The following is a 27,644-nucleotide window of genomic DNA, read 5'->3' as shown; positions in this document are numbered from 1 at the left end:
GGCACTGCGGGGCACAGCCCCAGGTGGGTGTCCCAGGAGCCCTGACAGCCCAGGCTGCTGCCCCAGTGGAATGGGGCAGTCCAGGGAACAGAGCAAGGAAGGGAATGGAGCCCCAGGAGGGGCTGAGGGAGCTGGGAAGGGGCTCAGCCTGGAGAAAAGGAGGCTCAGGGGGGACCTTGTGGCTCTGCACAACTCCCTGACAGGAGGGGACAGCCAGGGGGCGTCGGGCTCTGCTCCCCGGGAACAGGGACAGGAGAGGGAACAGGCTGGACAGATTTGGAAGGGCCTCACCACCCTCCCAGGGAAGAATTTCCTCCAATTTCCCATGTAAACACCCAAAGAGTGTTTGGATGGGAAATTGGGGGAAAGCACTGAGCACCCCATGCCCTGCTCTGGAACAGAATTTCCCTTCTCTGCCCCCAGCATTGTCTATGTTTAGGTGCCACAACTCCAGTGCCCCAGCTCTACAGTCAGTTCAGATTTCAAACACAATTTTCCCTCTTTTCTCATCTCTTCCAGAGATTTCCTGTGTCAGTTCAACACAGAACTCCCCCTGCAGCCCCCTCCCACCCTGAGCCCCCCAGCTGTGGGCAGTGAGCTTCTGCAGAACTGCAGCTTCTCCAGGAGCACCCTGCAGGCTCCCCCAGCCCCTGCCCAGCCGGGGATCCCGGGGCTCCCCCAGCCCTGCCCAGCCGGGGGTCCTGGAGCTCCCCCAGCCCCTGCCCAGCCGGGGTCCCGGGGCTCCCCCAGCCCCTGCCCAGCCGGGGTCCCGGGGCTCCCCCAGCCCCTGCCCAGCCGGGGGTCCCGGGGCCCCCCCAGCCCCTGCCCAGCCGGGGGTCCTGGAGCTCCCATCCAGCCGGGGTCCTGCCCAGCCGGGGGTCCTGGGGCTCCCCCAGCCCTTGCCCAGCCGGGGGTCCTGGGCAGGCTTTACCTTCTGACAGCCTCTCCTTCCAGCCCTGTGCAGCCGAGGTGAAGAACTCATTGTTGAGTGCGGAGCTGCTGAGCTTCATCAGCCCATCAGGGCCCACCTGGGGAGACACAGCCTGGTCAGCTGCTGGCCACCTGCTGGCCACCTGCTGGCCACTGCCCTGGTCACCTGCTGGCCACCTGATGCCCACTGCCCTGGCTACCTGCTGTTCAGAGCTCATGGACACAGCCCTGGCTACCTGCTGGCCACAGCCCTGGTGTGCTGGGCCACAGCTGGAGCAGGGGAGCAGCTTTAGTGTCCAGCCCCATGGTGACCAAGATTTTGTCACACAGCTGGACAAAGCAGAGCCTCAGAGGGGCACACTGAAAATGTGCTGCTATTTCAGAGGGGCACACTGCAATCCTGGTGCTGTTTCTCCCAACATTTCTGGAGGATTTGGGAACACTCCCACCAGCCCAGCCCCAGTGTCCGTCCCGGCCTTGGGCACTGCCAGGGATCCAGGGGCAGCCCCAGCTGTGCCAGGGCCTGCCCACCCTGCAAGGGAACAATTCCTCATTGCCAAGATCCCACCCAGCCCTGCCCTCTGGCACTGGGAGCCATTCCCTGGCTCCTGTCCCTCCCTGCCTTGTCCCCAGTCCCTCTGCAGCTCTCCTGGAGCCCCTTCAGGCCCTGGCAGGGTCTTGAACAATGACAATTATTATTAGGTGGCAATTATTATTATTAGGTGACCATGATGTCACCCAAAGGTGGGTTGGCTCTCCCCTGCCCCCGTGCCCCTCTCCCCACAGGTACCACAACAGGAACACGATCTCCACCTGGCATCCCTCCCTGCCTGCCCCAGAGACCAGGGTGGGGTAGTCCAGGTGAGTGCTGTACCTGGGACAGCCCAGGTGAGTGCTGTACCTGGTGCAGCCCAGGTGAGTGCTGTACCTGTGTGGGACAGCCCAGGTGAGTGCTGTACCTGGGACAGCCCAGGTGAGTGCTGTACCTGGAACAGCCCAGGTGAGTGCTGTACCTGTGTGGAACAGCCCAGGTGAGTGCTGTACCTGGGACAGCCCAGGTGAGTGCTGTACCTGTGTGGGACAGCCCAGGTGAGTGCTGTACCTGGGACGGCCCAGGTGAGTGCTGTACCTGGTGCAGCCCAGGTGAGTGCTGTACCTGGGACAGCCCAGGTGAGTGCTATACCTGGAACAGTCCAGGTGAGTGCTGTACCTGGGACGGCCCAGGTGAGTGCTGTACCTGGAGCAGCCCAGGTGAGTGCTGTACCTGGTGCAGCCCAGGTGAGTGCTGTGCCTGGTGCAGCCCAGGTGAGTGCTGTACCTGGTGCAGCCCAGGTGAGTGCTGTACCTGTGTGGGACAGCCCAGGTGAGTGCTGTACCTGGGACAGCCCAGGTGAGTGCTGTACCTGGAACAGCCCAGGTGAGTGCTGTACCTGGGACAGCCCAGGTGAGTGCTGTACCTGTGTGGGACAGCCCAGGTGAGTGCTGTACCTGGAACAGCCCAGGTGAGTGCTGTACCTGTGTGGAACAGCCCAGGTGAGTGCTGTACCTGGGGCAGCCCAGGTGAGTGCTGTACCTGGGACAGCCCAGGTGAGTGCTGTACCTGTGTGGGACAGCCCAGGTGAGTGCTGTACCTGGGTGCAGCCCAGGTGAGTGCTGTAGCTGTGTGGAACAGCCCTGGTGAGTGCTGTACCTGGTGCAGCCCAGGTGAGTGCTGTACCTGTGTGGGACAGCCCAGGTGAGTGCTGTACCTGGTGCAGCCCAGGTGAGTGCTGTAGCGTGTGGAACAGCCCAGGTGAGTGCTGTACCTGGGACGGCCCAGGTGAGTGCTGTACCTGGAACAGCCCAGGTGAGTGCTGTACCTGGGACGGCCCAGGTGAGTGCTGTAGCTGTGTGGGACAGCCCAGGTGAGTGCTGTACCTGGTGCAGCCCAGGTGAGTGCTGTACCGTGTGGGACAGCCCAGGTGAGTGCTGTACCTGGTACAGCCCTGGTGAGTGCTGTACCTGGGACAGCCCAGGTGAGTGCTGCACCTGGTGCGGCCCAGGTGAGTGCTGTAGCTGTGTGGGACAGCCCAGGTGAGTGCTGTACCTGGTACAGCCCAGGTGAGTGCTGTACCTGGTGCGGCCCAGGTGAGTGCTGTGCCTGGTACAGCCCAGGTGAGTGCTGTACCTGGTGCAGCCCAGGTGAGTGCTGTACCTGGTGCAGCCCAGGTGAGTGCTGTGCCTGGTGCAGCCCAGGTGAGTGCTGTACCTGGTGCAGCCCAGGTGAGTGCTGTACCTGGGGCAGCCCAGGTGAGTGCTGTAGCTGTGTGGGACAGCCCAGGTGAGTGCTGTACCTGGGACAGCCCAGGTGAGTGCTGTAGCTGTGTGGAACAGCCCAGGTGAGTGCTGTACCTGGTGCAGCCCTGGTGAGTGCTGTACCTGGTGCAGCCCAGGTGAGTGCTGTACCTGGGACAGCCCAGGTGAGTGCTGTACCTGGTGCAGCCCAGGTGAGTGCTGTACCTGGGACAGCCCAGGTGAGTGCTGTACCTGGGACAGCCCAGGTGAGTGCTGTACCTGGTGCAGCCCTGGTGAGTGCTGTACCTGGTACAGCCCAGGTGAGTGCTGTACCTGGTGCAGCCCAGGTGAGTGCTGTACCTGGTGCAGCCCAGGTGAGTGCTGTGCCTGGAACAGCCCAGGTGAGTGCTGTAGCCATACCTGTCTGTCCACGTCGGGCAGCAGCAGCAGCAGGCGCTGCTGGCCCTCGGGGGGCAGCAGGCTGAAGGTGTGCTTGTTGATCAGGGCCCGCAGGTTGGTGTTCACCAGGATGGAGTCCGGCGTCTCCACGTCGATCTCGGCGCACCGCGCTCTCTTCAGCTGCCCTGGGGGAGCACACACCTGGTCACCCTCACTGCCCTCCCTGGGCCCTGGGCACAGGGGTGCCACCCTGGGAGCTGCCCCAGGGCTCCTCTGGCCCCTGCACACAGGTGGAATGATCTGTCACGCTGGGGTTTCCCTCAGGTGTGACACCTCGGGAGAGGGCATCCATTGTTTGGGACCATTTTGGGTTCACCTGGGTGCAGCCCTGGCTGGGCTCGGGTGCTGCCCAAGGTGCATCCATGGAGGAGATCCTTGAATAAATCCCTTTGGCCTTTCTGTTTTTCACACTCTGTGCTGCTTTAGTGTGTGGGTCTGGGTTCATATTATGGGATGGTGAGCTCTGTGCACAGAGCTGGGAGACAAAACAATTCCTGCTCCAGCTGGGCACCAAGGACAAATGATCCAAATCTCAGCCCAGGAGCACAAACCCCGTGGGCTGGAGAGAGAAAAACAAGCAGGGTGGGAGTGCCTGGGCTAAAGCTGAGCTGGGACAATGAACTGCAAGGTGGGAATGGAGCAGAGCTGATCCCAGGGACAGACCCCGTGACTGGGTGTCCATTTTGTGGCCATTTTGGTTCATCTTGGGTTCATTTTGGGGCCATTTTGGTTCATCCTGGGTGCAGCCCTGGCTGGGCTCTGGTGCTGCCCAAGGTGGGTCCATGCAGGAGATCCTTTTAATCAATCCCTGTTTATTCTTTAGCTCTGCCCAGCCTCTGCTCCAGGGCAGCCTTCCCAAGGCACCACCCCAAACACAACCCCGTGAAGGTCTGGTGAATCTGTGGATTGGCTCCCCCAGACCAAGTTCTCAGGGGCTGAAGGGACCTGAGCTCCTGCACATGTCCCCTCCTTGCTGTCCTGCTGTCCCCCTCATGCCCAGGACTGGAGCTGTTGTCACCTCCCCACGAGCACAGACCTGGCTCAGCAAGCTCTGGGCTAAACAAGCTAAACCAGCCCAACCCCTTCATGTAAATCTGAGACTGATTTTTACCCCGGGTACTTCTCTGACTCCCTGTCTCACCAGCAGAGCTGGGAGATGCAGGCTCAGAACTCTCCAGCCCCACTCAGCCCAGCTCCCTGGGGACCCTGGACCTTCTCAGGAGGGCTCCTACAGCTCCTTCTGGCCAAGGGTCTGGTTTAATCCTCCATTAAAACCAGTTTGCTGCTGGGCATTTCCTTTGGGCTCTGCCTGCCCTGCACAGTGCCAGGGACCTCAGAGAGAGGGAACAGCTGGAGCTGGGCCAGGGGCATTTGGCATGGAGCTCAGGGCAGGATCTTCCCCTGAGGCTGCTGGGCACTGCTCCAGGGAATGGGCACATCCCCAACCCTGCCAGAGCTCCAGGAGCAGCTGGACAGCCAGGGATGGCCAGGGTGGGATTGTTGGGATCACCTGGAGCTGAATTCCACCATCCTTGGCGGTTTCACCCCCTCAGGACTTTCCATTCCTTGTAAGAATATCCTGAAATTCCCCAGGGTCAATCCCACCCTTGGAAAATGTAACAGGAACCAGGAAGGTTGGGAGGGCTGAGAAGGCTCCAGGAAAGGGCTGGGAGCCAAATCCAGCAGGGTCTGAGGGATTGAGACCCAGGGAGGAATTTCTTTTCCCTTTTTCATGTTTCTTTTTCATGTGTAAGGACATTAAAACCCCACAAATAAAGCAGGTCCAAGAGCTGGGAATTCCCAGGAGAGGCCCAGCTGGGAAGGGCTGATCTGAGGATGGAATTCTGGATTATTTATCACAATTCCAGCAGCCTGGCAGCCCCTCCCAGGGTCCCTCAGCAATGCAATCAGCACACTTCACTCTGCTTTGCTGGTCTGGCTTTTGCCCTGGCCCTGGAGCAGCCAAAGCCCTGGGAAAGCAGGAGAAGCAGGGAATCCATCTCTTACTTGCATGGAGCCTGTCAGATCTGGGGAAGGGCTTCTTGGGCAGCCCTGGCAGGGAGTTCTCGAGCTTCACCAAGGGAGAGGAGCTGGAGGTGGAGTTTGGGGGGCTGCTGGAATGTCCATCTGCCTGCTTCCCTTCCCAACCTGCCAGAAAGGGACACATGGAACACGGGCATGCACACAGAGACCCTGCAAGAGCATCCAAAGGCAGGGGATGGGGCTCCTCCAGCACCCAGAGCCACCCCTGCAGCTCCAGCACAGACATTCCTGAGCTCCTGGAGGGGATGGAGCTCCCAGAGCCACCCCTGCAGTGCCAGCACAGACATTCCTGAGCTCCTGCAGGGGATGGAGCTCCCAGAGCCACCCCTGCAGCTCCAGCACAGACATTCCTGAGCTCCTGGAGGGGATGGAGCTCCCAGAGCCACCCCTGCAGCCCCAGCACAGACATTCCTGAGCTCCTGCAGGGGATGGAGCTCCCAGAGCCACCCCTGCAGCTCCAGCACAGACATTCCTGAGCTCCTTGAGGGGATGGAGCTCCCAGAGCCACCCCTGCAGCCCCAGCACAGACATTCCTGAGCTCCTTCAGGGGATGGAGCTCCCAGAGCCACCCCTGCAGCTCCAGCACAGACATTCCTGAGCTCCTGGAGGGGATGGGGCTCCCAGAGCCACCCCTGCAGCCCCAGCACAGACATTCCTGAGCTCCTTCAGGGGATGGAGCTCCCAGAGCCACCCCTGCAGCCCCAGCACAGACATTCCTGAGCTCCTTCAGGGGATGGAGCTCCCAGAGCCACCCCTGCAGTGCCAGCACAGACATTCCTGAGCTCCTGGAGGGGATGGAGCTCCCAGAGCCACCCCTGCAACTCCAGCACAGACATTCCTGAGCTCCTGGAGGGATGGAGCTCCCAGAGCCACCCCTGCAGTGCCAGCACAGACATTCCTGAGCTCCTGCAGGGGATGGAGCTCCCAGAGCCACCCCTGCAGTGCCAGCACAGACATTCCTGAGCTCCTGGAGGGGATGGAGCTCCCAGAGCCACCCCTGCAGCCCCAGCACAGACATTCCTGAGCTCCTTCAGGGGATGGAGCTCCCAGAGCCACCCCTGCAGCCCCAGCACAGACATTCCTGAGCTCCTTCAGGGGATGGAGCTCCCAGAGCCACCCCTGCAGTGCCAGCACAGACATTCCTGAGCTCCTGGAGGGGATGGGGCTCCCAGAGCCACCCCTGCAGCTCCAGCACAGACATTCCTGAGCTCCTGGAGGGGATGGAGCTCCCAGAGCCACCCCTGCAACTCCAGCACAGACATTCCTGAGCTCCTGGAGGGATGGAGCTCCCAGAGCCACCCCTGCAGTGCCAGCACAGACATTCCTGAGCTCCTGCAGGGGATGGAGCTCCCAGAGCCACCCCTGCAGTGCCAGCACAGACATTCCTGAGCTCCTGGAGGGGATGGAGCTCCCAGAGCCACCCCTGCAGCTCCAGCACAGACATTCCTGAGCTCCTGCAGGGGATGGAGCTCCCAGAGCCACCCCTGCAGTGCCAGCACAGACATTCCTGAGCTCCTTCAGGCGATGGAGCACCCAGAGCCACCCCTGCAGTGCCAGCACAGACATTCCTGAGCTCCTGGAGGGGATGGAGCTCCCAGAGCCACCCCTGCAGTGCCAGCACAGACATTCCTGAGCTCCTGGAGGGGATGGAGCTCCCAGAGCCACCCCTGCAGCTCCAGCACAGACATTCCTGAGCTCCTGGAGGGGATGGGGCTCCCAGAGCCACCCCTGCAGCTCCAGCACAGACATTCCTGAGCTCCTGGAGGGGATGGAGCTCCCAGAGCCACCCCTGCACTCCAGCACAGACATTCCTGAGCTCCTGGAGGGATGGAGCTCCCAGAGCCACCCCTGCAGTGCCAGCACAGACATTCCTGAGCTCCTGGAGGGGATGGAGCTCCCAGAGCCACCCCTGCAGCTCCAGCACAGACATTCCTGAGCTCCTGCAGGGGATGGAGCTCCCAGAGCCACCCCTGCAGCTCCAGCACAGACATTCCTGAGCTCCTGCAGGGGATGGAGCTCCCAGAGCCACCCCTGCAGCCCCAGCACAGACATTCCTGAGCTCCTGGAGGGGATGGAGCTCCCAGAGCCACCCCTGCAGCTCCAGCACAGACATCCTGAGCTCCTGGAGGGGATGGAGCTCCCAGAGCCACCCCTGCAGTGCCAGCACAGACATTCCTGAGCTCCTGGAGGGGATGGAGCTCCCAGAGCCACCCCTGCAGCCCCAGCACAGACATTCCTGAGCTCCTGGAGGGGATGGAGCTCCCAGAGCCACCCCTGCAGCTCCAGCACAGACATTCCTGAGCTCCTGCAGGGGATGGAGCTCCCAGAGCCACCCCTGCAGTGCCAGCACAGACATTCCTGAGCTCCTGGAGGGGATGGAGCTCCCAGAGCCACCCCTGCAGCTCCAGCACAGACATTCCTGAGCTCCTGGAGGGGATGGAGCTCCCAGAGCCACCCCTGCAGCCCCAGCACAGACATTCCTGAGCTCCTGGAGGGCTCCTGCCCAGCACCTGAGTGCAGGAGATCCCTTGGAAGCACCAGGATATCCCAAACCAAAGGCATGGACTGGCACATCCCACGTGCTTTGAGTCCATTTCCCAGTTAATCCCAGTTTATTTCCCATCTCATCTGACCCAGGCACGGTCCCATTCACACTTCCAGGGCTAAGAGAGCTCCTGGCAGAGCTCCTGACAGGGAAATCCCTCCAAACCTCCCCTGTCCTGTCTGAGCTTCACCCCTCTCCTGCTGCTTTTGTCCTTGCCCACCCTGGGGAACTCCTCCTCCTCTCTTCCCAGGGCTCAGCTTCCCATCCTGGTTCCTCTGCCTCTCTTCCCTGCCTCCCACAAGCTCTTCCAGCTCTGAATAAATCCCTGAAATTGTGCACTCAGTGCCCTGCTTCCCACCAGAACCTTGTTCCCTCCCTCCCTCCCATCTGATTCCCAGCTCTCTCCACCCCTCCCATGTCCCTGCTGTCCCTGGGCAGCCTCACAGGGATGGGGAACAGGAACCTCATGGAGAAAACCACACAAGAGGAACCTTCCAGGCCTCGGCAGGGAGGGATTTACAGCCTGAGGGGGCTCCTGAACACACCAATCCCACCTGACACTGAGAAGCCCAGCCTGAGCGAGCTGAGGCAGCCTGGAGCTCCACTGGGGAACACCTGGTCCTGGAGAGCAGGACAGAACCTGAGAAGCTCGGAATCGGAGCAGGAAAGGCTGGGCCTGGGAGCAGGAAAAGATCCAGACTGAGCCTGGGGGAAGCATCCTGAGGCTGGAGTTACCAGCAGGAAGGGCAAGAAACCAGCTGAGGAAGAGCTCCAGGAAAAGTCTGGAGGCAGGAAAAGGCTGGGAGCAGGAAAAGCCTGGGAGCAGGAAAAGATCCAGACTGAGCCTGGGAAAAGCATCCTGAGGCATCCTGGAGTTACCAGCAGGAAACCCCCTGGCCTTGGCACCTCCGAACAGGGAGCAGGGATTCCCCCCAGGAATGAGCCCCAGGTTCTGCCCCAGGAGCCCAGGCTGAGGCTCAGGGCAGCTCCTGGGCACTCCCAGCTTCCCAGGGCTCCTGGAAAATCCTGCCCTGCCCTGCCCTGCCCTGCCCAGGGCATTCCCACAGCTCTCCCAGGAAATGCAAACACAGATGGCTGTGATGCTGGCACTGGGACTGGAATGGGGACACTGGGACTGGAATGGGGACACTGGGACTGGAATGGGGACACTGGAATTGCCCCTGGCTTGAAATGGGGACACTGGGAATGCCCCAGGCTTGGAATGGGGACACTGGAATTGCCCTGGCTTGGAATGGGGACACTGGGACTGGAATGGGGACACTGGGACTGGAATGGGGACACTGGGAATGCCCCTGCCTTGGAGAGGGACTGGCACAAGCTGGGAATGGGGACACTGGGAATGCCCCTGCCTTGGAATGGGGACACTGGAATGTCCCTGCTTGGAATGGGGACACTGGGAATGCCCCTGCCTTGGAATGGGGACACTGGAATGTCCCTGCCTTGGAATGGGGACACTGGAATTACCCTGGATTGTAATGGGGACACTGGGAATGCCCTGCCTTGGAATGGGGACACTGGGAATTGCCCTGGGCTTGGAATGGGAACACTGGGAATTGCCCTGGCTTGGAATGGGGACACTGGGAATGCCCTGCCTTGGAATGGGGACACTGGGAATTGCCCTGGGCTTGGAATGGGAACACTGGAATTGCCCTGGGCTTGGAATGGGGACACTGGAATTGCCCTGCCTTGGAATGGGGACACTGGAATGCCCTGCCTTGGAATGGGGCACTGGAATGCCCTGGCTGGAATGGGACACTGGAATTGCCCTGGCTTGGAATGGGGACACTGGAATTGCCCTGCTTGGAATGGGGACACTGGAATGCCCTGGCTTGGAATGGGGACACTGGGAATTGCCCTGGCTTGGAATGGGGACACTGGAATGCCCTGGCTTGGAATGGGGACACTGGAATTGCCCTGCTTGGAATGGGGACACTGGGAAGCCCCTGGCTTGGAATGGGGACACTGGGAATGCCCCTGGCTTGGAATGGGGACACTGGGAATGCCCCTGGCTTGGAATGGGGACACTGGAATTGCCCCTGCCTTGGAATGGGGACACTGGGAATTGCCCTGGGCTTGGAATGGGGACACTGGGAATTGTGCCCTGCCTTGGAATGGGGACACTGGGATTGCCCCTGGCTTGGAATGGGGACACTGGAATTGCCCCTGCCTTGGAATGGGGACACTGGGAATTGCCCTGGGCTTGGAATGGGGACACTGGGAATTGTCCCTGCCTTGGAATGGGGACACTGGGAATGCCCCTGGCTTGGAATGGGGACACTGGGAATTCCCTGCCTTGGAATGGGGACACTGGGAGTGCCCCTGGCTTGGAATGGGGACACTGGGAATTGCCCCTGGCTTGGAGGGACTGGCACAAGCTGGATGTGTGCCCCAGCCCAGCTGCCTGCAGGGAATGGGGCTGGAATACTGAGCCATGCCAGGGATTGTCTGGGGCACTGAGCCTGCCCCAAGCCAGGGAATTCCAGAGGTGCCAGGGAATTCCAGAGGTGCCAGGGAATCTGGCAGGTGCCAGGGAATTCAGTTACTCTGGAAAGAAATCAGGAAAAACTGACTGGAATAAGTACCAAGAATTTGGGATACCATGGAAAATCTGGTGCTGGCAGGGAGCTCCTGCCCTGCTGGAGCAGCCAGAGCAGAGCAGAGACCTCACTGCTGACACCACAAACTCTGGAAACCCCTCAGGGATCTTCCAGGTGGAACAGGACCTGGAACCCGCCTGCAGGATGAGGAGCAACTTTGGAAAACATCAATACCAGGAGAAGCTCCCAAATATAAACACCAGGAGAAATCCCAAATATAAACACCAGGAGAAATCCCAAATATAAACACCAAGAGAAATCCCAAATATAAACACCAGGAGAAATCCCAAATATAAACACCAGGAGAAATCCCAAATATAAACACCAGGAGAAATCCCAAATATAAACACCAAGAGAAATCCCAAATATAAACACCAGGAGAAATCCCAAATATAAACACCAGGAGAAATCCCAAATATAATACCAGGAGAAATCCCAAATATAAACACCAAGAGAAATCCCAAATATAAACACCAGGAGAAATCCCAAATATAAACACCAGGAGAAATCCCAAATATAAACACCAGGAGAAATCCCAAATATAAATAGCAGGAGAAATCCCAATATAAACACAGGAAATCCAATAAACACCAGGAGAAATCCCAAATATAAACACCAGGAGAAATCCCAAATATAAATAGCAGGAGAAATCCCAAACATAAACACCAGGAGAAATCCCAAATATAAACACCAGGAGAAATCCCAAATATAAATAGCAGGAGAAATCCCAAACATAAACACCAAGAGAAATCCCAAATATAAACACCAGGAGAAACTCCCAAACATAAATAGCAGGAGAAATCCTCGAACATAAACAGCAGGAGAACCCCAAACAGAAATAACCAGGAGAAATCCCAGAACAGAACCACCAGGAGAAATCCCAGAACATAAAAACACCAGGAGAAGGCCCCTGCCTGGGGTACAGGTGACTGGGAAAGGCCCTGAGCACTGGGAGCAGCTTGGAACCAGCCAGAGGCACAGCCAGAGCCATCCCAGAGACATCCAAGATCCATCCAAGATCCATCCAAGATCCATCCAAGATCCAACCAAGATCCCTCCAAGATCCCTCCAAGATCCATCCAAAATCCAACCAAGATCCATCCAAGGGCTGTCCTTACAGTCAGAGCTATCCAAGATCCATTCAAGACCCTTCCCAATTCCATCCAAGATCCTTTCAAGATTCATCCAAAATTCATTCAAGATCCATGCAAGATCAATCCAAGATCATCCAAGATCCATCCAAGATGCATTCAAGATCCATCCAAGATCCACCCAAAATCCATTCAAGATCCATCCAAGATCCAAGATCCATCCAAGATCTATTAAAGATCAGCCAAGATCCATCCAAGATCAATTCAAGATCATACAAGATCCATCCAAAATCCATCAAAGAGCCATCCAAGATCAATCCCAGGTCTCTCCAAGGTCTTCCCAAGGTTTGTCTGACCCAGTGCATCCCTCACGGCACCAAGCCATGGGGCAGGAGCTGAAGGTGCCCCAAGCCCTGGGGCAGGAGCTGATGGTGCCCCAAGCCCTGGGGCAGGAGCTGAAGGTGCCCAAGCCATGGGGCAGGAGCTGAAGGTGCCCCAAGCCATGGGGCAGGAGCTGAAGGTGCCCCAAGCCCTGGGGCAGGAGCTGAGGTGCCCCAAGCCATGGGGCAGGAGCTGATGGTGCCCCAAGCCCTGGGGCAGGAGCTGAAGGTGCCCCAAGCTCTGGGGCAGGAGCTGAAGGTGCCCCAAGCCATGGGGCAGGAGCTGATGGTGCCCCAAGCCCTGGGGCAGGAGCTGAAGGTGCCCCAAGCCATGGGGCAGGAGCTGATGGTGCCCCAAGCTCTGGGGCAGGAGCTGAAGGTGCCCCAAGCCATGGGGCAGGAGCTGATGGTGCCCCAAGCCCTGGGGCAGGAGCTGAAGGTGCCCCAAGCTCTGGGGCAGGAGCTGATGGTGCCCCAAGCCCTGGGGCAGGAGCTGAAGGTGCCCCAAGCCATGGGGCAGGAGCTGAAGGTGCCCAAGCCATGGGGCAGGAGCTGAAGGTGCCCAAGCCATGGGGCAGGAGCTGAAGGTGCCCCAAGCCATGGGGCAGGAGCTGAAGGTGCCCCAAGCCCTGGGGCAGGAGCTGAAGGTGCCCCAAGCCATGGGAGCTCCAGAAGGCTCCAGAGCCCAGAGGAAGGTGCAGAAAGGAGCAGTTTCCCCTGTCCCCCCTGGCAGTGCCCTCACGTACCTGACCTCCCAGGGGTGGCCTTGGCCTTGAGCAGGACGTGCTGGCTGGAGGGCAGGGCCATGCCCGGGCCCATGCCCGCCCGGCACTGCTGCTGCTGCTGCTGCTTCTGCTGCTGCTGCTTCAGGGCCTGCAGGGACACACAGGGGACACAGAGAGGGATCAGCCACCCCACAGCCCGGGGGGCACAGCAGTGGGCACAGAGCACAGGGCCTGCCCACCCTGCCAGGGAACAATTCCTCATTCCCAAGATCCCACCCAGCCCTGCGCTCTGGCACTGGGAGCCATTCCCTGGTCCTGTCCCTCTGTCCCCTGTCCCCAGTCCCTCCCAGCTCTCCTGGAGCCCCTGCAGGCCCTGGCAGTGGCTCCAGGATCTCCCCAGAGCTCAGTTTTTCCCTTTCCCCCCCAGATGTGCAGCCCACAGGATTTGTGTGCTGAGAATCAGGAGCCCAGCCCGGAGCCAAGGCAGGCAGCAGCACCTTGGGATCCCAGGATCCCAGCTGGGATGGGTGGGAAGGGAGCTCAGAGCCCCCCCAGTGCCACCCCTGCCATGGCAGGGACACTGCCACTGTCCCAGGGTGTGCCAGTGTCCAGCCTGGCCCTGGGCACTGCCAGGGATCCAGGGTGGGCACCCTGTGCCAGCCTGACCGCCCTGAAGGGAGGGAACTTGGCAGGTGCCAGGGAATTCCAGAGGTGCCAGGGAATTCCAGAGGTGTCAGGGAATTCCAGAGGTGCCAGGGAACCTGTCAGGTGCCAGGGAATTGCAGAGGGAATTCCTCCCCTGAAGGGAAGAGCCCCTGGGGGATGCTGGGGGAGCATTTCCCAGCCAGGATTAACGAGGGCTGGGGAATGCAGAGCCTGTAATTAATTATCCATTAATATCCTGCTCAATCAGTGGGAAGCCATTTCCTGGGGATGCAGATGGGAGTCCAGAGGAAAGCCTGGCTGCAGTGACAGCCCAGCCTCCCTGGCCTATCAGCACCAGGGGAACAGAACATTCCCAAAAGCTGGCATCTCCTCTGGCATCTCCTCTGGCATCTCCTCTGGCATCTCCTCTGGCACCAGCTCAGCTCCCAGGGCTGGAGCCACAGCTCCTGTTCCCCCTTCCCTTCCCCTCCTGCTCCCCTCAGGGACAGCCCCTGGGGATGGAGATCCCTTCCCAGGGCTGGGCACCTCTGGAATTCTCTGGAATTCTCTGGAATTCCATCCCCAGTGCTGCCTCTCTGCCAGAGAGAGCCAGGGCCACAGGCTGGGCTGGAGAGCAAATCCTGCTGGGACACCTGGAGATTCCATCTGCACCTGAGCCACGGCTCCTCCCACACTCCCTGCGCCAAGGAGAAAATTCTACCCAGAGGAGTGGGTTCGGCTGGAGAAAATCTGGGATTTCTCAGCTTTGAGATTGATTTGAGGTCAAAATTTTGAGATTCTGAATGCTGAGATTTTGAGATTTTTGATATTTTTTGAGATTTCTCAATTATGAGATTGATTTGAGATCAAAATATTGAGATTTTGAAATTTGTCAGATTTCCCAGTTTTCAGACTGATTTGTGATCAAAATACTGAGATTTTGATATTTTTGAGATTTTTTAGATTTTCCAATTACGAGAATGATTTGAGATCAAAATATTGAGATTTTGAATTTTGAAATTTGACAGATTTCCCAATTTTCAGACTGATTTGTGATCAAAACATTGAGATTCTGAATTTTGAGATTCTGTGATTGTTGTTAATTTGATTTCCCAATTTTGAGACTGATTTGAGATCAAAATATTGAGATTTTGAATTTTGAGATTTTGGTATTTATTTCCCAATTTTGAGACTGACTTGTGATCAAAATACTGAGATTTTGAATTTTGAGATTTTTCATATTCCCAAATTTTGAGATTGATTTGAGATCAAACTATTGAGATGTTGAACTTTGACATTTTGCAATTTTGAACTTTGAGATTTTGAATTTTGAGAATTTTGAGATTTCCCAATTTTGACATTGATTTGAGATCAAAATATTGAGATTTTGAACACTGAAATTTTGAATTTTGAGGTTTTGATATTTTGAGATTTTTGAGATTTTTGGGATTTTCCAATTCTGAGACTGATGCCAGATAAAGCATTTCCTTCCAGGATCCTGGGGGCCCAAGCAGTGCAGCTGGGGGAACACCTGTGAACCCCACACTGAGGGAATAACTCAGCTGGAATTCCTCATCATGGAATTCCTGCCCTTCTTCCCTCCTCCTCCAGAGTCCATGGAATTACTGCTGTCCTTCCTTCTCCTGTCCATGGAATTCCTGCTCTCCTTCCTTTTCCTCCTGTCCATGGAATTCCTGCTCTCCTTCCTCCTCCTGTCCATGGAATTCCTGCTCTCCTTCCTCCTCCTGTCCATGGAATTCCTGCTCTCCTTTCTCCTCCTGTCCATGGAATTCCTGCTCTCCTTCCTTCTCCTCCTGTCCATGGAATTCCTGCTCTCCTTCCTCCTTCTGCCCATGGAATTCCTGCTCTCCTTCCTCCTCCTGTCCATGGAATTCCTGCTCTCCTTCCTCCTCCTGTCCATGGAATTCCTGCTCTCCTTTCCTCCTGTCCATGGAATTCCTGCTCTCCTTCCTCCTCCTGTCCATGGAATTCCTGCTCTCCTTTCTCGTCCTGTCCATGGAATTCCTGCTCTCCTCCCTCCCTCTCCAGACTCTCTGTCCATGGAATTCCTGCCCTCCTTCCCCCCATGGAATTCCCTGGGAGGGATTTTTTGCCCCCCAGGGGATGAATTTACCAACCCCATTTCCCAGGAAGCCACGAGCTCTCATCCCAGGACTGGGGAAGAGAAATCCCATCCCACAGCCTCTCTCTACGGCTGGAATTTAAAATTATGATTTAATGTGTTATTTCTGGGGAAAGCTGGAATTTCAGGGAAGGAAGAGCAGAGCACAGATCCAGGGAGGGGCTGCAGCACTGACCTGCTTGAGGGCCTTCTTGCTGTGCTTCTGGGAGGAGGAGAGGCCCTTGGCCGGGATGGACGGGGACGGGCAGCCGGGCTGGGGGGAGCCCGCGGGCGGCAGGCGAGGGGGCACTGCGGGGACACCCGCAATGGGAATGGAAACACAAATATAAATATAAATGTCCATGTACTGGATAACTGTACATGGTAAATATAATATAACTATACAATATAAATATAAATATAAAGATAAATATAAGACACGTGTGTGTATATAAATATAAACATTGTTTCGATATAGCTAAATAGAAATATAGATGTATTGTCCATCTAAATACTGCTACATATAATAGAAATAGAAATATAACTATAATATAAATATAAATATAAATATAAGTATAAATATAAAATATAATATAAATACCGTGTGTATATAAATATAACATTGGTTCGATATAGCTAATCGAATATAGATTATATGTAATATAAATACCGCTATAAATAAATATAAATATAATCTAAATAAAATATAAATATACAACCACTATAAAATAGAATATAATCCGTAGAAATATAAATATAAATATAATATACATATAAATATAAATATAAATATAAATATAAATATAATATAAATATAAATACACATGGGATATACAGATAAATATAAACATTGGGTTTGATATAGCTAAATAAAAATATAGATGTATATGTAAGATAAATATAAATACCGCTATAAATTCAAATATAATATAAATACCAATATAATACCATATAAATGCCAATATAAATATCAATATAAATATAAAGATAATATAATGTCAATATAACGTTGGATAGACAATAAATATAAATAACACTGTTTATATACGATAAATATAAGCATTGGTTTCGATACAGCTAAATAGAAATATATACTACATATAATAGAAATACCGCTATAAATCTAAATACCACTATAAATAGAAATATAAACACCGCTATAATATAATATAAATATAAATATAAATATAATAAATATAAATATAAATATATAAGGATACTATCTTAATACACGTGGGGATATACAGATAAATATAAATACATGTGAGTATATACAATAAATATAACATTGGTTTCGTATAGCTAAAGAGAAATGTCGATGTATATTAACCATAAATATAATACCACTATAAATATAAATATGACTACATATAAATATAACATTTAATATAACTACAACTATAAATATAGATAAGTATAACTATAAATATCATTATCAATATAATCATGTGTGTGTAAATATAAATATAAATCTACATATCAATATCACTATACATATACAATGTATCTCACTCGAACTATAAATATATCTAAGGTATCACTATAAATATAACTATAATTATAAATACAAATATCTATGGTTATAAATATAAATATAATATAAAATGAGAATTAGAACTACTAAGTTTAATAATAACTAAAATTTAAATAAATATAATTTAAATATCAGTTTCAATATAAATATATATAAATATAATAATGTAGTTCTAAATCTAAATCTAACTAATCTAAATATGAGTAGAAATAGAATTAGAACTACTAATGTAAACAAACTATAAATTATAAATAATATAAGTGTATATGTAAATACAAATATAAATATAAATGCAGTTCTAATCTAAATCTAAATCTATAGTTAAATCTAGATGTAAATATAAAGATAAATATAAATATAAATGTCAAGTGTAAATAAAATATAAATTGTAAATAAATAAACATTAAATTATATAAAATAAATGGAAATATACATTTATAGATATAATTATATATAATACAATTATAAATATAACACTATAAATATAATGTTATAAATGAAAAATAAAATGCAAATATAAAATGTAAATGGTATATACAGATATAAACACTAAACATAAATAGTAAATCTAACTAAAACCTTGTAATAAATATAAATATATACATATAAATATATTGAAATATAAATGTATAAATATAAATGTAAATATAGCTGTAAATAAAAAATTACAAATATAACACTAAATATGAATGTAACTATAACAATAAAACCAGATATAAATATAGATTTATTAATATTAGTATTAAATGTAAATGTGTGTATAGATATGTAAAGATAAATATAGATATAAATATAAATAGTAAATGTAAATAAATATAAATTATTAATATATAAGTATAAATATATAAAAATATAGCTATGAATATAAATATAAATTGCAAATGTAAATATAACACTATAAATACATTATAAATATAAATATAGACACAAATAGAAATATAAATTAACTGCAAGGTGGGAATGGAGCAGAGCTGATCCCAGGGACAGATCCCGTGCCCGGCCGGGCATTTTGGGGCCATTTTGGTTCATCCTCGGTTCATTTTGGGGCCATTTTAGTTCATCTTGGGTTCATTTTGGGGCCATTTTGGTTCATCCTGGGTTCATTTTGGAGCCATTTTGGTTCATTTTGGGGCCATTTTGGTTCATCCTGGGTTCATTTTGGAGCCATTTTGGTTCATCCTGGGTTCATTTTGGGGCCATTTTGGTTCATCTTGGGTTCATTTTGGGGCCATTTTGGTTCATCTTGGGTTCATTTTGGGGCCATTTTGGTTCATCTTGGGTTCATTTTGGGCCATTTTGGTTCATCTTGGGTTCATTTTGGGACCATTTTGGTTCATCTTGGGTGCAGCCCTGGCTGGGCTCTGGTGCTGCCCAAGGTGGGTCCATGCAGGAGATCCTTGGAATCAATCCCTGCTTTATTCTTTAGCTCTGTCCAGCCCATTCCATGGCAGCCTTCCCAAGGCACCAGATCCCTGGGAAGCAGCACAAAGGCAGCAGGAGCAGTTTTTGGGCAGGAGCAGTTTTTGGGCAGGAGCAGTTTTTGGGCAGGAGCAGTTTTGGGCAGGAGCAGTTTTTGGGCAGGAACAGTTTTTGGGCAGGAACAGTTTTTGGGCAGGAGCAGTTTTGGGCAGGAACAGTTTTTTGGAGGCTCCCCCTGGTTCAGCTGTGGTTCAACAACAGCAACACCAAATGAACCGAGGGAGAGGAGAGGAGAGAGAGGAGAGGAGAGGAGAGGAGACGGAGAGGAGAGGAGTAGGAGGCGAGAGATGAGAGGAGAGGAGAGGAGAGGATGCGGAGAGGAGAGGAGAGGAGAGAGGAGAGGAGAGGACGAGGAGAGGAGAGGAGAGGAGAGGAGGGAGAGGAGAGGAGAGGAGAGGAGAGGAGGGAGTGGAGAGATGTGGAGAGGATGAGGAGAGGAGAGGAGAGGATGAGGAGGAGAGGAGAGGAGAGAGAGGAGAGTGAGGAGAGGAGAGGAGAGGAGAGGAGAGGAGAGGAGAGGAGAGGAGAGGAGAGGAGAGGAGAGGAGAGGAGAGGAGAGGAGAGGAGAGGAGAGGAGAGGAGAGGAGAGGAACCTCAGGGTGCCACAGAGGTGCCCCTGGGCCTGGGCCAGCCTTGGCCACCACGTTCCTGGGGACACTCAGGTGTGAGCCAGGCAGGAATGCCAACACCCAGCAGGCACTGAGAGGTTTCTGGAAGTCAGGAGCTGCTGTGGGCCATGCTCAGAGGGGAGGATCAACCACTGACTGATCCTTTAATCATGAACTGATTCTTTAACCATTAGCTCATGCTTTAACCATTGACTGATTCTTTAACTGTTATCTCATTCTTTAACTGTTAACTCACTCTTTAACTTGTGAATAATTCATTGGGCATTGACTCACTCTCCCCTGGCAGGGTGGGCAGGCTGGCACAGGGTGCCCACCCTGGATCCCTGGCAGTGCCCAGGGCCAGGCTGGACACTGGCACACCCTGGGACAGTGGCAGTGTCCCTGCCATGGCAGGGGTGGCACTGGGGGGGCTCTGAGCTCCCTTCCCACCCATCCCAGCTGGGATCCTGGCATCCCAAGGTGCTGCTGCCTGCCATGGCTCCGGGCTGGGCTCCTGATTCTCAGCACACAAATCCTGTGGGCTGCACATCTGGGGGTGAAAGGGAAAAACTGAGCTCTGGGGAGATCCTGGAGCCACTGCCAGGGCCTGCAGGGGCTCCAGGAGAGCTGGGAGGGACTGGGGACAGGGGACAGAGGGACAGGAGCCAGGGAATGGCTCCCAGTGCCAGAGGGCAGGGCTGGGTGGGATCTTGGGAATGAGGAATTGTTCCCTGGCAGGGTGGGCAGGCCCTGGCACAGGTGCCCAGAGCAGCTGGGGCTGCCCCTGGATCCCTGGCAGTGCCCAAGGCTGGGATGGACACTGGGTTTGGGACAGTGGCAGTGTCCCTGCCATGGCAGGGGTGGCACTGGGGGGGCTCTGAGCTCCCAACCCAGCCCATTCCATGACTCTCTGCACCCCTGTGCTGGGAGATGACAAACCCAGAGGGCACAGGGAGAGTGCCCAGCTTGTCAGTGAGGGCAGAGGTGTGAGCAGCATTAATTCCTGTCCTTCCCTTTGAAAGGTTCCATTTCCCACACATTGTGGAAGCACAAGCAAATCTGACTGGAGGGAAATCCCTGCCAAGGAGCCCAGCTGAGAACTGCAGCTCTTCAGGAGAGCTCCTCAGAGCTCTGAGGAATTCTGATCAGGAACCACAGGGAATGACATCACTGCAAACATGGAATGGAGGAGAGCCAAAGGAAGAATTTCAAATATAAACTGGGTTATCATTGCTCAGAGTCCTTCAGAGGGGAAGGATGGGCTGGGAGTGTCACTGCAGCTCAGGACTCTGCTGCTGCCCAGGGACAAAGCTGCTCTGAGCAGGAGAAATGCCAGAAATCCCAGAGTCCCTGAGGCTGGAAAATCCCTCCCAGAGCCTCCAGTCCACGCTGTGCCCCATCCCTACCTTGTCCCCAGCCCAGGGCACTCAGTGCCACCTCCAGGTGACACCTGCAGGGATGGGCACTCCAAACCTCCCTGGGCAGCCCCTGCCAAGGCCTGAGCACCCTTTCCATGCAGAAATTCCTCCTGATGTCCAACCTGAGCCTGCCCTGGCCCAGCCTGAGGCCATTTCTCTGCCATTCACACTCTCTGATAAATCCCTTTGCCCAGGATTTTTCTCCTGGGAAGCTGAGAAGCCTCAGAGAAAAAGGAAAACAATTCTGATCTCATTTGCCTCTCCTGTGTTGTGCTCATGTGGAATGTGTTGGGAGATTGTTTACCCACAGGTGATTGTTCCATTGGTTTCATGTGAGTTGTTTTGACTCTTTGACCATTCAGGGCTGAGCTGGGTCAGGCTCTGGAAAGAGTCAGGAGTTTTCATTATTTTGTTTTTAGCATTCTGTCTGTATCCTTTCTGTATTCTTTAGTACAGCACAGCATTCTTTATATAATCTAGTATCATAAAGTAATAAATTGGCCTTCTGAGAGCATGGAGTGAGATTCCTGCCTTTGTTGGGACATTCCCAGCAAACATTTCCCCTTGTCCTGCCCCTGTTCCCTGGGAGCAGAGCCTGATCCCCCCTGGGTGTTTTGGGTCACTCAGGGCAAACCCTGCAACCCCCAGCACTGGTTCTGAGGTCTCCTCATGTCCCCTCACTCTGCATTTCTCTGTACATTTATACAATGCAGTTTATACATCAAGCTTCTGCTTTACACAGGGCAGGAAATTCAATCCAGTTCAGAGCATTGATGACAACCAAGTCCCACTGGACACAGGATGGACATGGAGCTGGTGGCAGCTCAGTGTGACACAGACACTGCCAGCTGCCCAAGGAACAGAGCTGCCACGTTCTGTCCCAAAGCCCAGCCAGTGCCACTGCTCAGCACAGGGCACAGGGAATTGGCCAATGGTCCCTGGGCTGTGCCAGCTCTGGGGTGCCAGGGCAGTGCCCATCCCTGTGCTGGCACTGCTGGGGCACCTCCAGTGCTGGGGGCAGCTCTGGGCCCCTCCTGACAGGAGAGACCTGGAGGGGCTGGAGCTGGGAAGGGAATGGAGCCCCAGGAGAGGCTGAGGGAGCTGGGAAGGGGCTCAGCCTGGAGAAAAGGAGGCTCGGGGGGACCTTGTGGCTCTGCACAACTCCCTGACAGGAGGGGACAGCCGGGGGAGGTCTGAATCCCAAAAAAAGCTGTTTTTGTCACCAAAAAGCTGCTTTTGTCACCCAACTCCAGAGAGGAGGCTGAGCAGCTGCTCCAGTTCCAGGCCCAAGCCACGGGGTCAGTGTCACCCTGATGGCCACAGAGAGGCACCAGGAGGGGAGCTGGGCTGGTGGGCTTCTCTTTGAGATAGGTCCTGGGAGCTCTTAGAAAACATAATACACTTGAGATTGTTTAGCTACTCTAAATGGCATAAAATTAGCAGGATGGCTTCTGAGGTAGTGTTGGAAACAGTAAAATGTTTAATAAAAGGCAAATTAACAAAGCTCTTTCAGAGAAAAAATGAGCCAGGGGCAAGAGGTTCTTGGTCCTGCTAAAACACCCCACAAAAGTGATTATTTCCTTTGTTCTCTTCCTTTTCTAGTGAATTATGTAGGTGGGACCTCTTGGTCTCAGTCTAATCAGACAGCACCAGGTCTGAGGTGAAGTCCAAAAGGTCCTTTGAGGTGTATTTGTACCAAATGGGGAGAGAAACTTCTGGGCTTTTTGCCTTTTTAAGCAGACAAAGAATAATTTAGTCCCTCTGTCAACAAGGGACACATTCCTACACTGGGCCCTTCTCCCCTTACCTGCCTGGAGCTGCTCCATGAACATTCCTGCTGCTCCAGCCCCTCCTGGGGCTCTGCAGAGGCACCCAGGGCTCTGCTCTCCCTCCCCAGATCCCGGGGGTGCTTTGTGCTGCCACAGCAATTGGGTTTTTTGCACAAATAAGGAAGTGGCTGCTGATGTTATCTGGCCACACTTCCTGCTCTGCTGGGGATGAGCACGGAGGGCTCAGGCAGCTCCTGCCTGCTCCTCTCTGCTCTTCCCCTCCATTCCCTCCTCTCACAGCCCAGCCCTGCTCCTGAGAGCCTGCAGGAACCACCAGGGTACCCTGGCTGAGCTCTGCTCCCCACCAAAACACCTGGGATGGGCTGATCCCAAAGGCTGGGGGGGCTGCTGAGCCCACCCTCACACAGGGCTGAGCTGTGCTTGGGGCGCTCTCCAGCTCAGCCCTGGGATTTGGGGTCTTCTCCAGCTCAGCCCTGGGATTTGGGGTCTTCTCCAGCTCAGCCCTGGGATTTGGGGTCTTCTCCAGTTCAGCCCTGGGATTTGGGGTGCTCTCCAGTTCAGCCCTGGGATTTGGGGTACTCTCGAGTTCAGCCCTGGGATTTGGGGTGCTCTGCAGTTCAGCCCTGGGATTTGGGGCGCTCTCCAGTTCAGCCCTGGGATTTGGGATGCTCTCCAGCTCAGCCCTGGGATTTGGGGTGCTCTCCAGTTCAGCCCTGGGATTTGGGGTGCTCTCCAGTTCAGCCCCGGGACTTGGGGTGCTCTCCAGTTCAGCCCTGGGATTTGGGGTGCTCTCCAGTTCAGCCCTGGGATTTGGGGTGCTCTCCAGTTCAGCCCTGGGATTTGGGGTGCTCTCCAGTTCAGCCCTGGAGAGAATTGGGGTGTTCCCCAGCCCTGGGATTTGGGATGGTCTCCAGTCCAGCCCAGGGATTTGGGATGTTCTCCAGCTCAGCCCAGGGATTTGGGGTGTTATTTATGAGTCAGGAGAATTGTGTGTGCTCATGTGTCCCAGGTTTCTCTGTGTTCCATGTCCCAGGTTTCTCTGTGCTCCACGTCCCAGGTTTCTCTGTGCTCATGTCCCAGGTTTCTCTGGGCTCATGTCCCAGGTTTCTGTGTCCTCATGTCCCAGGTTTCTGTGTGGTCATGACCCAGGTTTCTGTGTCCTCATGTCCCAGGTTTCTCTGTGCTCATGTCCCAGGTTTCTCTGTGCTCCACGTCCCAGGTTTCTCTGTGCTCCATGTCCCAGGTTTCTCTGTGCTCATGTCCCAGGTTTCCATGTGCTCATCTCCCAGGTTTCTCTATGCTCCATGTCCCAGGTTTCTCTGTGCTCCATGTCCCAGGTTTCTCTGTGCTCCATGTCCCAGGTTTCTGTGTGCTCCATGTCCCCGGTTTCTCTATGCTCCATGTCCCAGGTTTCCATGTGCTCATGTCCCAGGTTTCTCTGTGCTCCATGTCCCAGGTTTCTGTGCTCATGTCCCAGGTTTCTCTGTGTTCATGTCCCAGGTTTCTCTGTGCTCATGTCCCAGGTTTCTCTGTGCTCCATGTCCCAGGTTTCCTGTGCTCATGTCCCAGGTTTCTCTGTGCTCATGTCCCAGGTTTCTCTGTGCTCCATGTCCCAGGTTTCTCTGTGCTCATGTCCCAGGTTTCTCTGTGCTCATGTCCCAGGTTTCTCTGTGCTCCATGTCCCAGGTTTCTCTGTGCTCATGTCCCAGGTTTCTCTGTGCTCATGTCCCAGGTTTCTCTGTGCTCCATGTCCCAGGTTTCTCTGTGCTCATGTCCCAGGTTTCTCTGTGCTCATGTCCCAGGTTTCTCTGTGCTCATGTCCCAGGTTTCTCTGTGCTCCATGTCCCAGGTTTCCTGTGCTCATGTCCCAGGTTTCTCTGTGCTCATGTCCCAGGTTTCTCTGTGCTCATGTCCCAGGTTTCTCTGTGCTCATGTCCCAGGTTTCTCTGTGCTCCATGTCCCAGGTTTCTCTGTGCTCATGTCCCAGGTTTCTCTGTGCTCATGTCCCAGGTTTCCTGTGCTCATGTCCCAGGTTTCTCTGTGCTCCATGTCCCAGGTTTCTCTGTGCTCATGTCCCAGGTTTCTCTGTGCTCATGTCCCAGGTTTCTCTGTGCTCATGTCCCAGGTTTCTCTGTGCTCCATGTCCCAGGTTTCTCTGTGCTCATGTCCCAGGTTTCTCTGTGCTCATGTCCCAGGTTTCTCTGTGCTCATGTCCCAGGTTTCTCTGTGCTCATGTCCCAGGTTTCTCTGTGCTCATGTCCCAGGTTTCTCTGTGCTCATGTCCCAGGTTTCTCTGTGCTCCATGTCCCAGGTTTCTCTGTGCTCCATGTCCCAGGTTTCTCTGTGCTCATGTCCCAGGTTTCTCTGTGCTCATGTCCCAGGTTTCTCTGTGCTCATGTCCCAGGTTTCTCTGTGCTCCATGTCCCAGGTTTCTCTGTGCTCATGTCCCAGGTTTCTCTGTGCTCATGTCCCAGGTTTCTCTGTGCTCCATGTCCCAGGTTTCTCTGTGCTCATGTCCCAGGTTTCTCTGTGCTCATGTCCCAGGTTTCTCTGTGCTCCATGTCCCAGGTTTCTCTGTGCTCATGTCCCAGGTTTCTCTGTGCTCATGTCCCAGGTTTCTCTGTGCCCATGTCCCAGATTTCTCTGTGCTCCATGTCCCAGGTTTCTCTGTGCTCATGTCCCAGGTTTCTCTCTGCTCACGTCCCAGGTTTCTCTGTGCTCATGTCCCAGGTTTCTCTGTGCTCCATGTCCCAGGTTTCTCTGTGCTCATGTCCCAGGTTTCTCTGTGTTCATGTCCCAGGTTTCTCTGTGCTCATGTCCCAGGTTTCTCTGTGCTCATGTCCCAGGTTTCCATGTGCTCATTTCCCAGGTTTCCATGTGCTCATGTCCCAGGTTTCTCTGTGCTCCATGTCCGTGGAGCAGTGCTGCATTCCAGGCTGTTGCTCCAGATGAATCCCCCTAACTCTGAGGAGCTTTGTTATTTTGTTATATTACCTTTTATTAAACCTTCTTCTGTTCCCAACACTACCACAGAAGCCATCCTGATAATTTTATGCCATTCAGAGTGGTTAAACAATCTCAAGTGTAATAAGCTCTCTAGGAGCTCCTGAGACCCAGCTGAAAAGGAAGCCCACCAGCCCAGTTCCCCTCCTGGTGCCTCTCTGTGGCCATCAGGGTGACACAGACCCCATGGTTGGGGTTTGTAACCTCACTGGCTACAAACAAATGGAGCAGGTGAAAATAAAACCAGCAGGAAAAGCCTCATGGGAGCCTTGAGGATCTCTGGGAGCAACAGCCCTGCCTCTGCTGGCACCCACAGTCAGGATGGAGCTGGGATGGTCACTGCCAGGGGCTCCCTCATTTCCACTCCACTCGTCCTTGCCTGCAGGACAGGGTGAAGAGCCACGCCTGGGATGGAGCCGAGCCCAATTCCTGTTCAATCCTGCTCCTCATGGCAGCTTTTGGGGTATTAAATGTTACTTTTTGTATGCAATGATGTCATGAAGCTGCAGTGCCTGCTGGAGGAAATGAGAAGTGTGTATTCTAACTCCCATCTGTCAGAGGTGGGGCAGTTATCCTGTGTTCACGGGGCAGTTTCCTTTATCTCTTCCACAACCAATCCTCTTTCCAGGAGATCTCTGCTGTTCATGGGCCATTAATTGTTAATCATCTCCTGTTCATGGGCCAGTGAGTGTTCCTGCAGGGCTGATAAAGATCCATCATCCCACTGGGACATGCTCTGACCAGGGGAGGAGCCAAACATTCCTGCCTGGATACAATCTGAGATCTCAAACATTCCTACCTGGATACAATCTGAGATCTCAAACATTCCTACCTGGATACAATCTGAGATCTCAAACATTCCTACCTGGATACAATCTGAGATCTCAAACATTCCTGCCTGGATACAATCTGAGATCTCAAACATTCCTGCCCGGATACAATCTGAGATCTCAAACATTCCTACCTGGATACAATCTGAGATCTCAAACATTCCTACCTGGATACAATCTGAGATCTCAAACATTCCTACCTGGATACAATCTGAGATCTCAAACATTCCTACCTGGATACAATCTGAGATGTCAAACATTCCTACCTGGATACAATCTGAGATCTCAAACATTCCTATCTGGATACAATCTGAGATCTCAAACATTCCTGCCTGGATACAATCTGAGATCTCAAACATTCCTACCTGGATACAATCTGAGATCTCAAACATTCCTACCTGGATACAATCTGAGATTCAACATTCCTCCTGGATACAATCTGAGATCTCAACATTCCTACCTGGATACAATCTGAGATCTCAAACATTCCTACCTGGATACAATCTGAGATCTCAAACATTCCTACCTGGATACAATCTGAGATCTCAAACATTCCTACCTGGATACAATCTGAGATCTCAAACATTCCTACCTGGATACAATCTGAGATCTCAAACATTCCTACCTGGATACAATCTGAGATCTCAAACATTCCTACCTGGATACAATCTGAGATCTCAAACATTCCTACCTGGATACAATCTGAGATCTCAAACATTCCTACCTGGATACAATCTGAGATCTCAAACATTCCTACCTGGATACAATCTGAGATCTCAAACATTCCTACCTGGATACAATCTGAGATCTCAAACATTCCTCCTGGATACAATCTGAGATCTCAAACATTCCTACCTGGATACAATCTGAGATCTCAAACATTCCTGCCTGGATACAATCTGAGATCTCAAACATTCCTACCTGGATACAATCTGAGATCTCAAACATTCCTACCTGGATACAATCTGAGATCTCAAACATTCCTACCTGGATACAATCTGAGATCTCAAACATTCCTACCTGGATACAATCTGAGATCTCAAACATTCCTGCCTGGATACAATCTGAGATCTCAAACATTCCTACCTGGATACAATCTGAGATCTCAAACATTCCTACCTGGATACAATCTGAGATCTCAAACATTCCT

The 27,644-nt window shown here is 52.8% G+C and overlaps 3 protein-coding genes across 57 annotated transcripts in view; 1 reads left to right on the top strand and 2 right to left on the bottom strand.

The window, feature by feature from the left end:
• The window catches only part of ASXL2 (ASXL transcriptional regulator 2), a 74,420-nt gene that overhangs the window by 10,710 nt on the left and 36,066 nt on the right, over positions 1-27,644 (bottom strand). Inside the window, exons 4-8 of the mRNA XM_050971915.1 lie at positions 16,029-16,207; positions 13,087-13,213; positions 5,671-5,811; positions 3,625-3,788; positions 932-1,028 (exon numbers count right to left, since the gene is read on the bottom strand). Of these exons, the coding sequence (XP_050827872.1) occupies positions 932-1,028; positions 3,625-3,788; positions 5,671-5,811; positions 13,087-13,213; positions 16,029-16,207 (708 nt within the window). The remainder of the gene's footprint in view (positions 1-931; positions 1,029-3,624; positions 3,789-5,670; positions 5,812-13,086; positions 13,214-16,028; positions 16,208-27,644) is intronic.
• LOC127059432 (uncharacterized) lies at positions 133-27,638 on the bottom strand. 46 transcript variants are annotated; one of them, XM_050972806.1, is made up of 6 exons: positions 27,350-27,638; positions 26,955-27,284; positions 26,629-26,892; positions 25,848-26,562; positions 22,016-22,181; positions 133-175 (listed from the first exon to the last, which is right to left on the bottom strand). In XM_050972806.1, exons 1-4 carry the CDS (start codon positions 27,605-27,607, stop codon positions 26,317-26,319), a joined length of 1,098 nt encoding a protein of 365 aa, XP_050828763.1. In that variant the 5' UTR covers positions 27,608-27,638; the 3' UTR covers positions 133-175; positions 22,016-22,181; positions 25,848-26,316. The 46 variants fall into 46 exon arrangements, 35 of the variants coding, with proteins under 35 accessions (XP_050828763.1, XP_050828764.1, XP_050828771.1 ...); XM_050972807.1 differs by lacking the exon at positions 133-175 and having other exon boundaries at positions 19,335-22,181; positions 26,629-26,727; positions 26,761-26,892; XM_050972814.1 differs by lacking the exon at positions 133-175 and having other exon boundaries at positions 19,335-22,181; positions 26,662-26,727; positions 26,761-26,892.
• Positions 22,168-25,853, top strand: LOC127059431 (putative protein CRIPAK). Of its 10 annotated transcripts, XM_050972804.1 has the most exons (7): positions 22,168-23,670; positions 23,975-24,117; positions 24,301-24,463; positions 24,694-24,740; positions 24,949-25,019; positions 25,066-25,229; positions 25,554-25,853. In XM_050972804.1, the coding sequence occupies exons 1-7, from the start codon at positions 23,565-23,567 to the stop codon at positions 25,769-25,771; spliced, it is 912 nt and encodes a 303-aa protein (XP_050828761.1). In that variant the 5' UTR covers positions 22,168-23,564; the 3' UTR covers positions 25,772-25,853. The 10 variants fall into 10 exon arrangements, 7 of the variants coding, with proteins under 7 accessions (XP_050828761.1, XP_050828756.1, XP_050828755.1 ...); XR_007777223.1 differs by lacking the exons at positions 24,301-24,463; positions 24,694-24,740 and having other exon boundaries at positions 22,168-23,856; positions 23,905-24,022; positions 24,973-25,019; positions 25,206-25,229; XR_007777222.1 differs by lacking the exons at positions 24,301-24,463; positions 24,694-24,740 and having other exon boundaries at positions 22,168-23,856; positions 23,905-24,022; positions 24,973-25,019; positions 25,136-25,229.

This window comes from Serinus canaria, chromosome 3, assembly GCF_022539315.1.
Source record: "Serinus canaria isolate serCan28SL12 chromosome 3, serCan2020, whole genome shotgun sequence".
NCBI lineage: Eukaryota > Metazoa > Chordata > Aves > Passeriformes > Fringillidae > Serinus > Serinus canaria.
Note: the sequence above shows the minus strand (reverse complement) of the source record. Positions and strands in the feature narration are given on the sequence as shown.

Bases quoted from the DNA above. Each gene is read 5' to 3' on its own strand.
- LOC127059432 (XM_050972806.1), bottom strand. From the start codon at position 27,607: ATGTTTGAGATCTCAGATTGTATCCAGGTAGGAATGTTTGAGATCTCA. The intron at 26,893-26,954 runs GTAGGAATGTTG...GATTGTATCCAG, and splicing joins AGATCTCAGATTGTATCCAG to GTAGGAATGTTTGAGATCTC. The intron at 26,563-26,628 runs GTAGGAATGTTT...GATTGTATCCAG, and splicing joins AGATCTCAGATTGTATCCAG to GCAGGAATGTTTGAGATCTC.
- LOC127059431 (XM_050972798.1), top strand. From the start codon at position 23,327: ATGCTCTCCAGCTCAGCCCTGGGATTTGGGGTGCTCTCCAGTTCAGCC. The intron at 23,857-23,904 runs GTTTCTCTGTGC...TCCATGTCCCAG, and splicing joins TCTCTGTGCTCATGTCCCAG to GTTTCTCTGTGCTCATGTCC. The intron at 24,118-24,972 runs GTTTCTGTGCTC...TCCATGTCCCAG, and splicing joins CTCTGTGCTCCATGTCCCAG to GTTTCTCTGTGCTCCATGTC.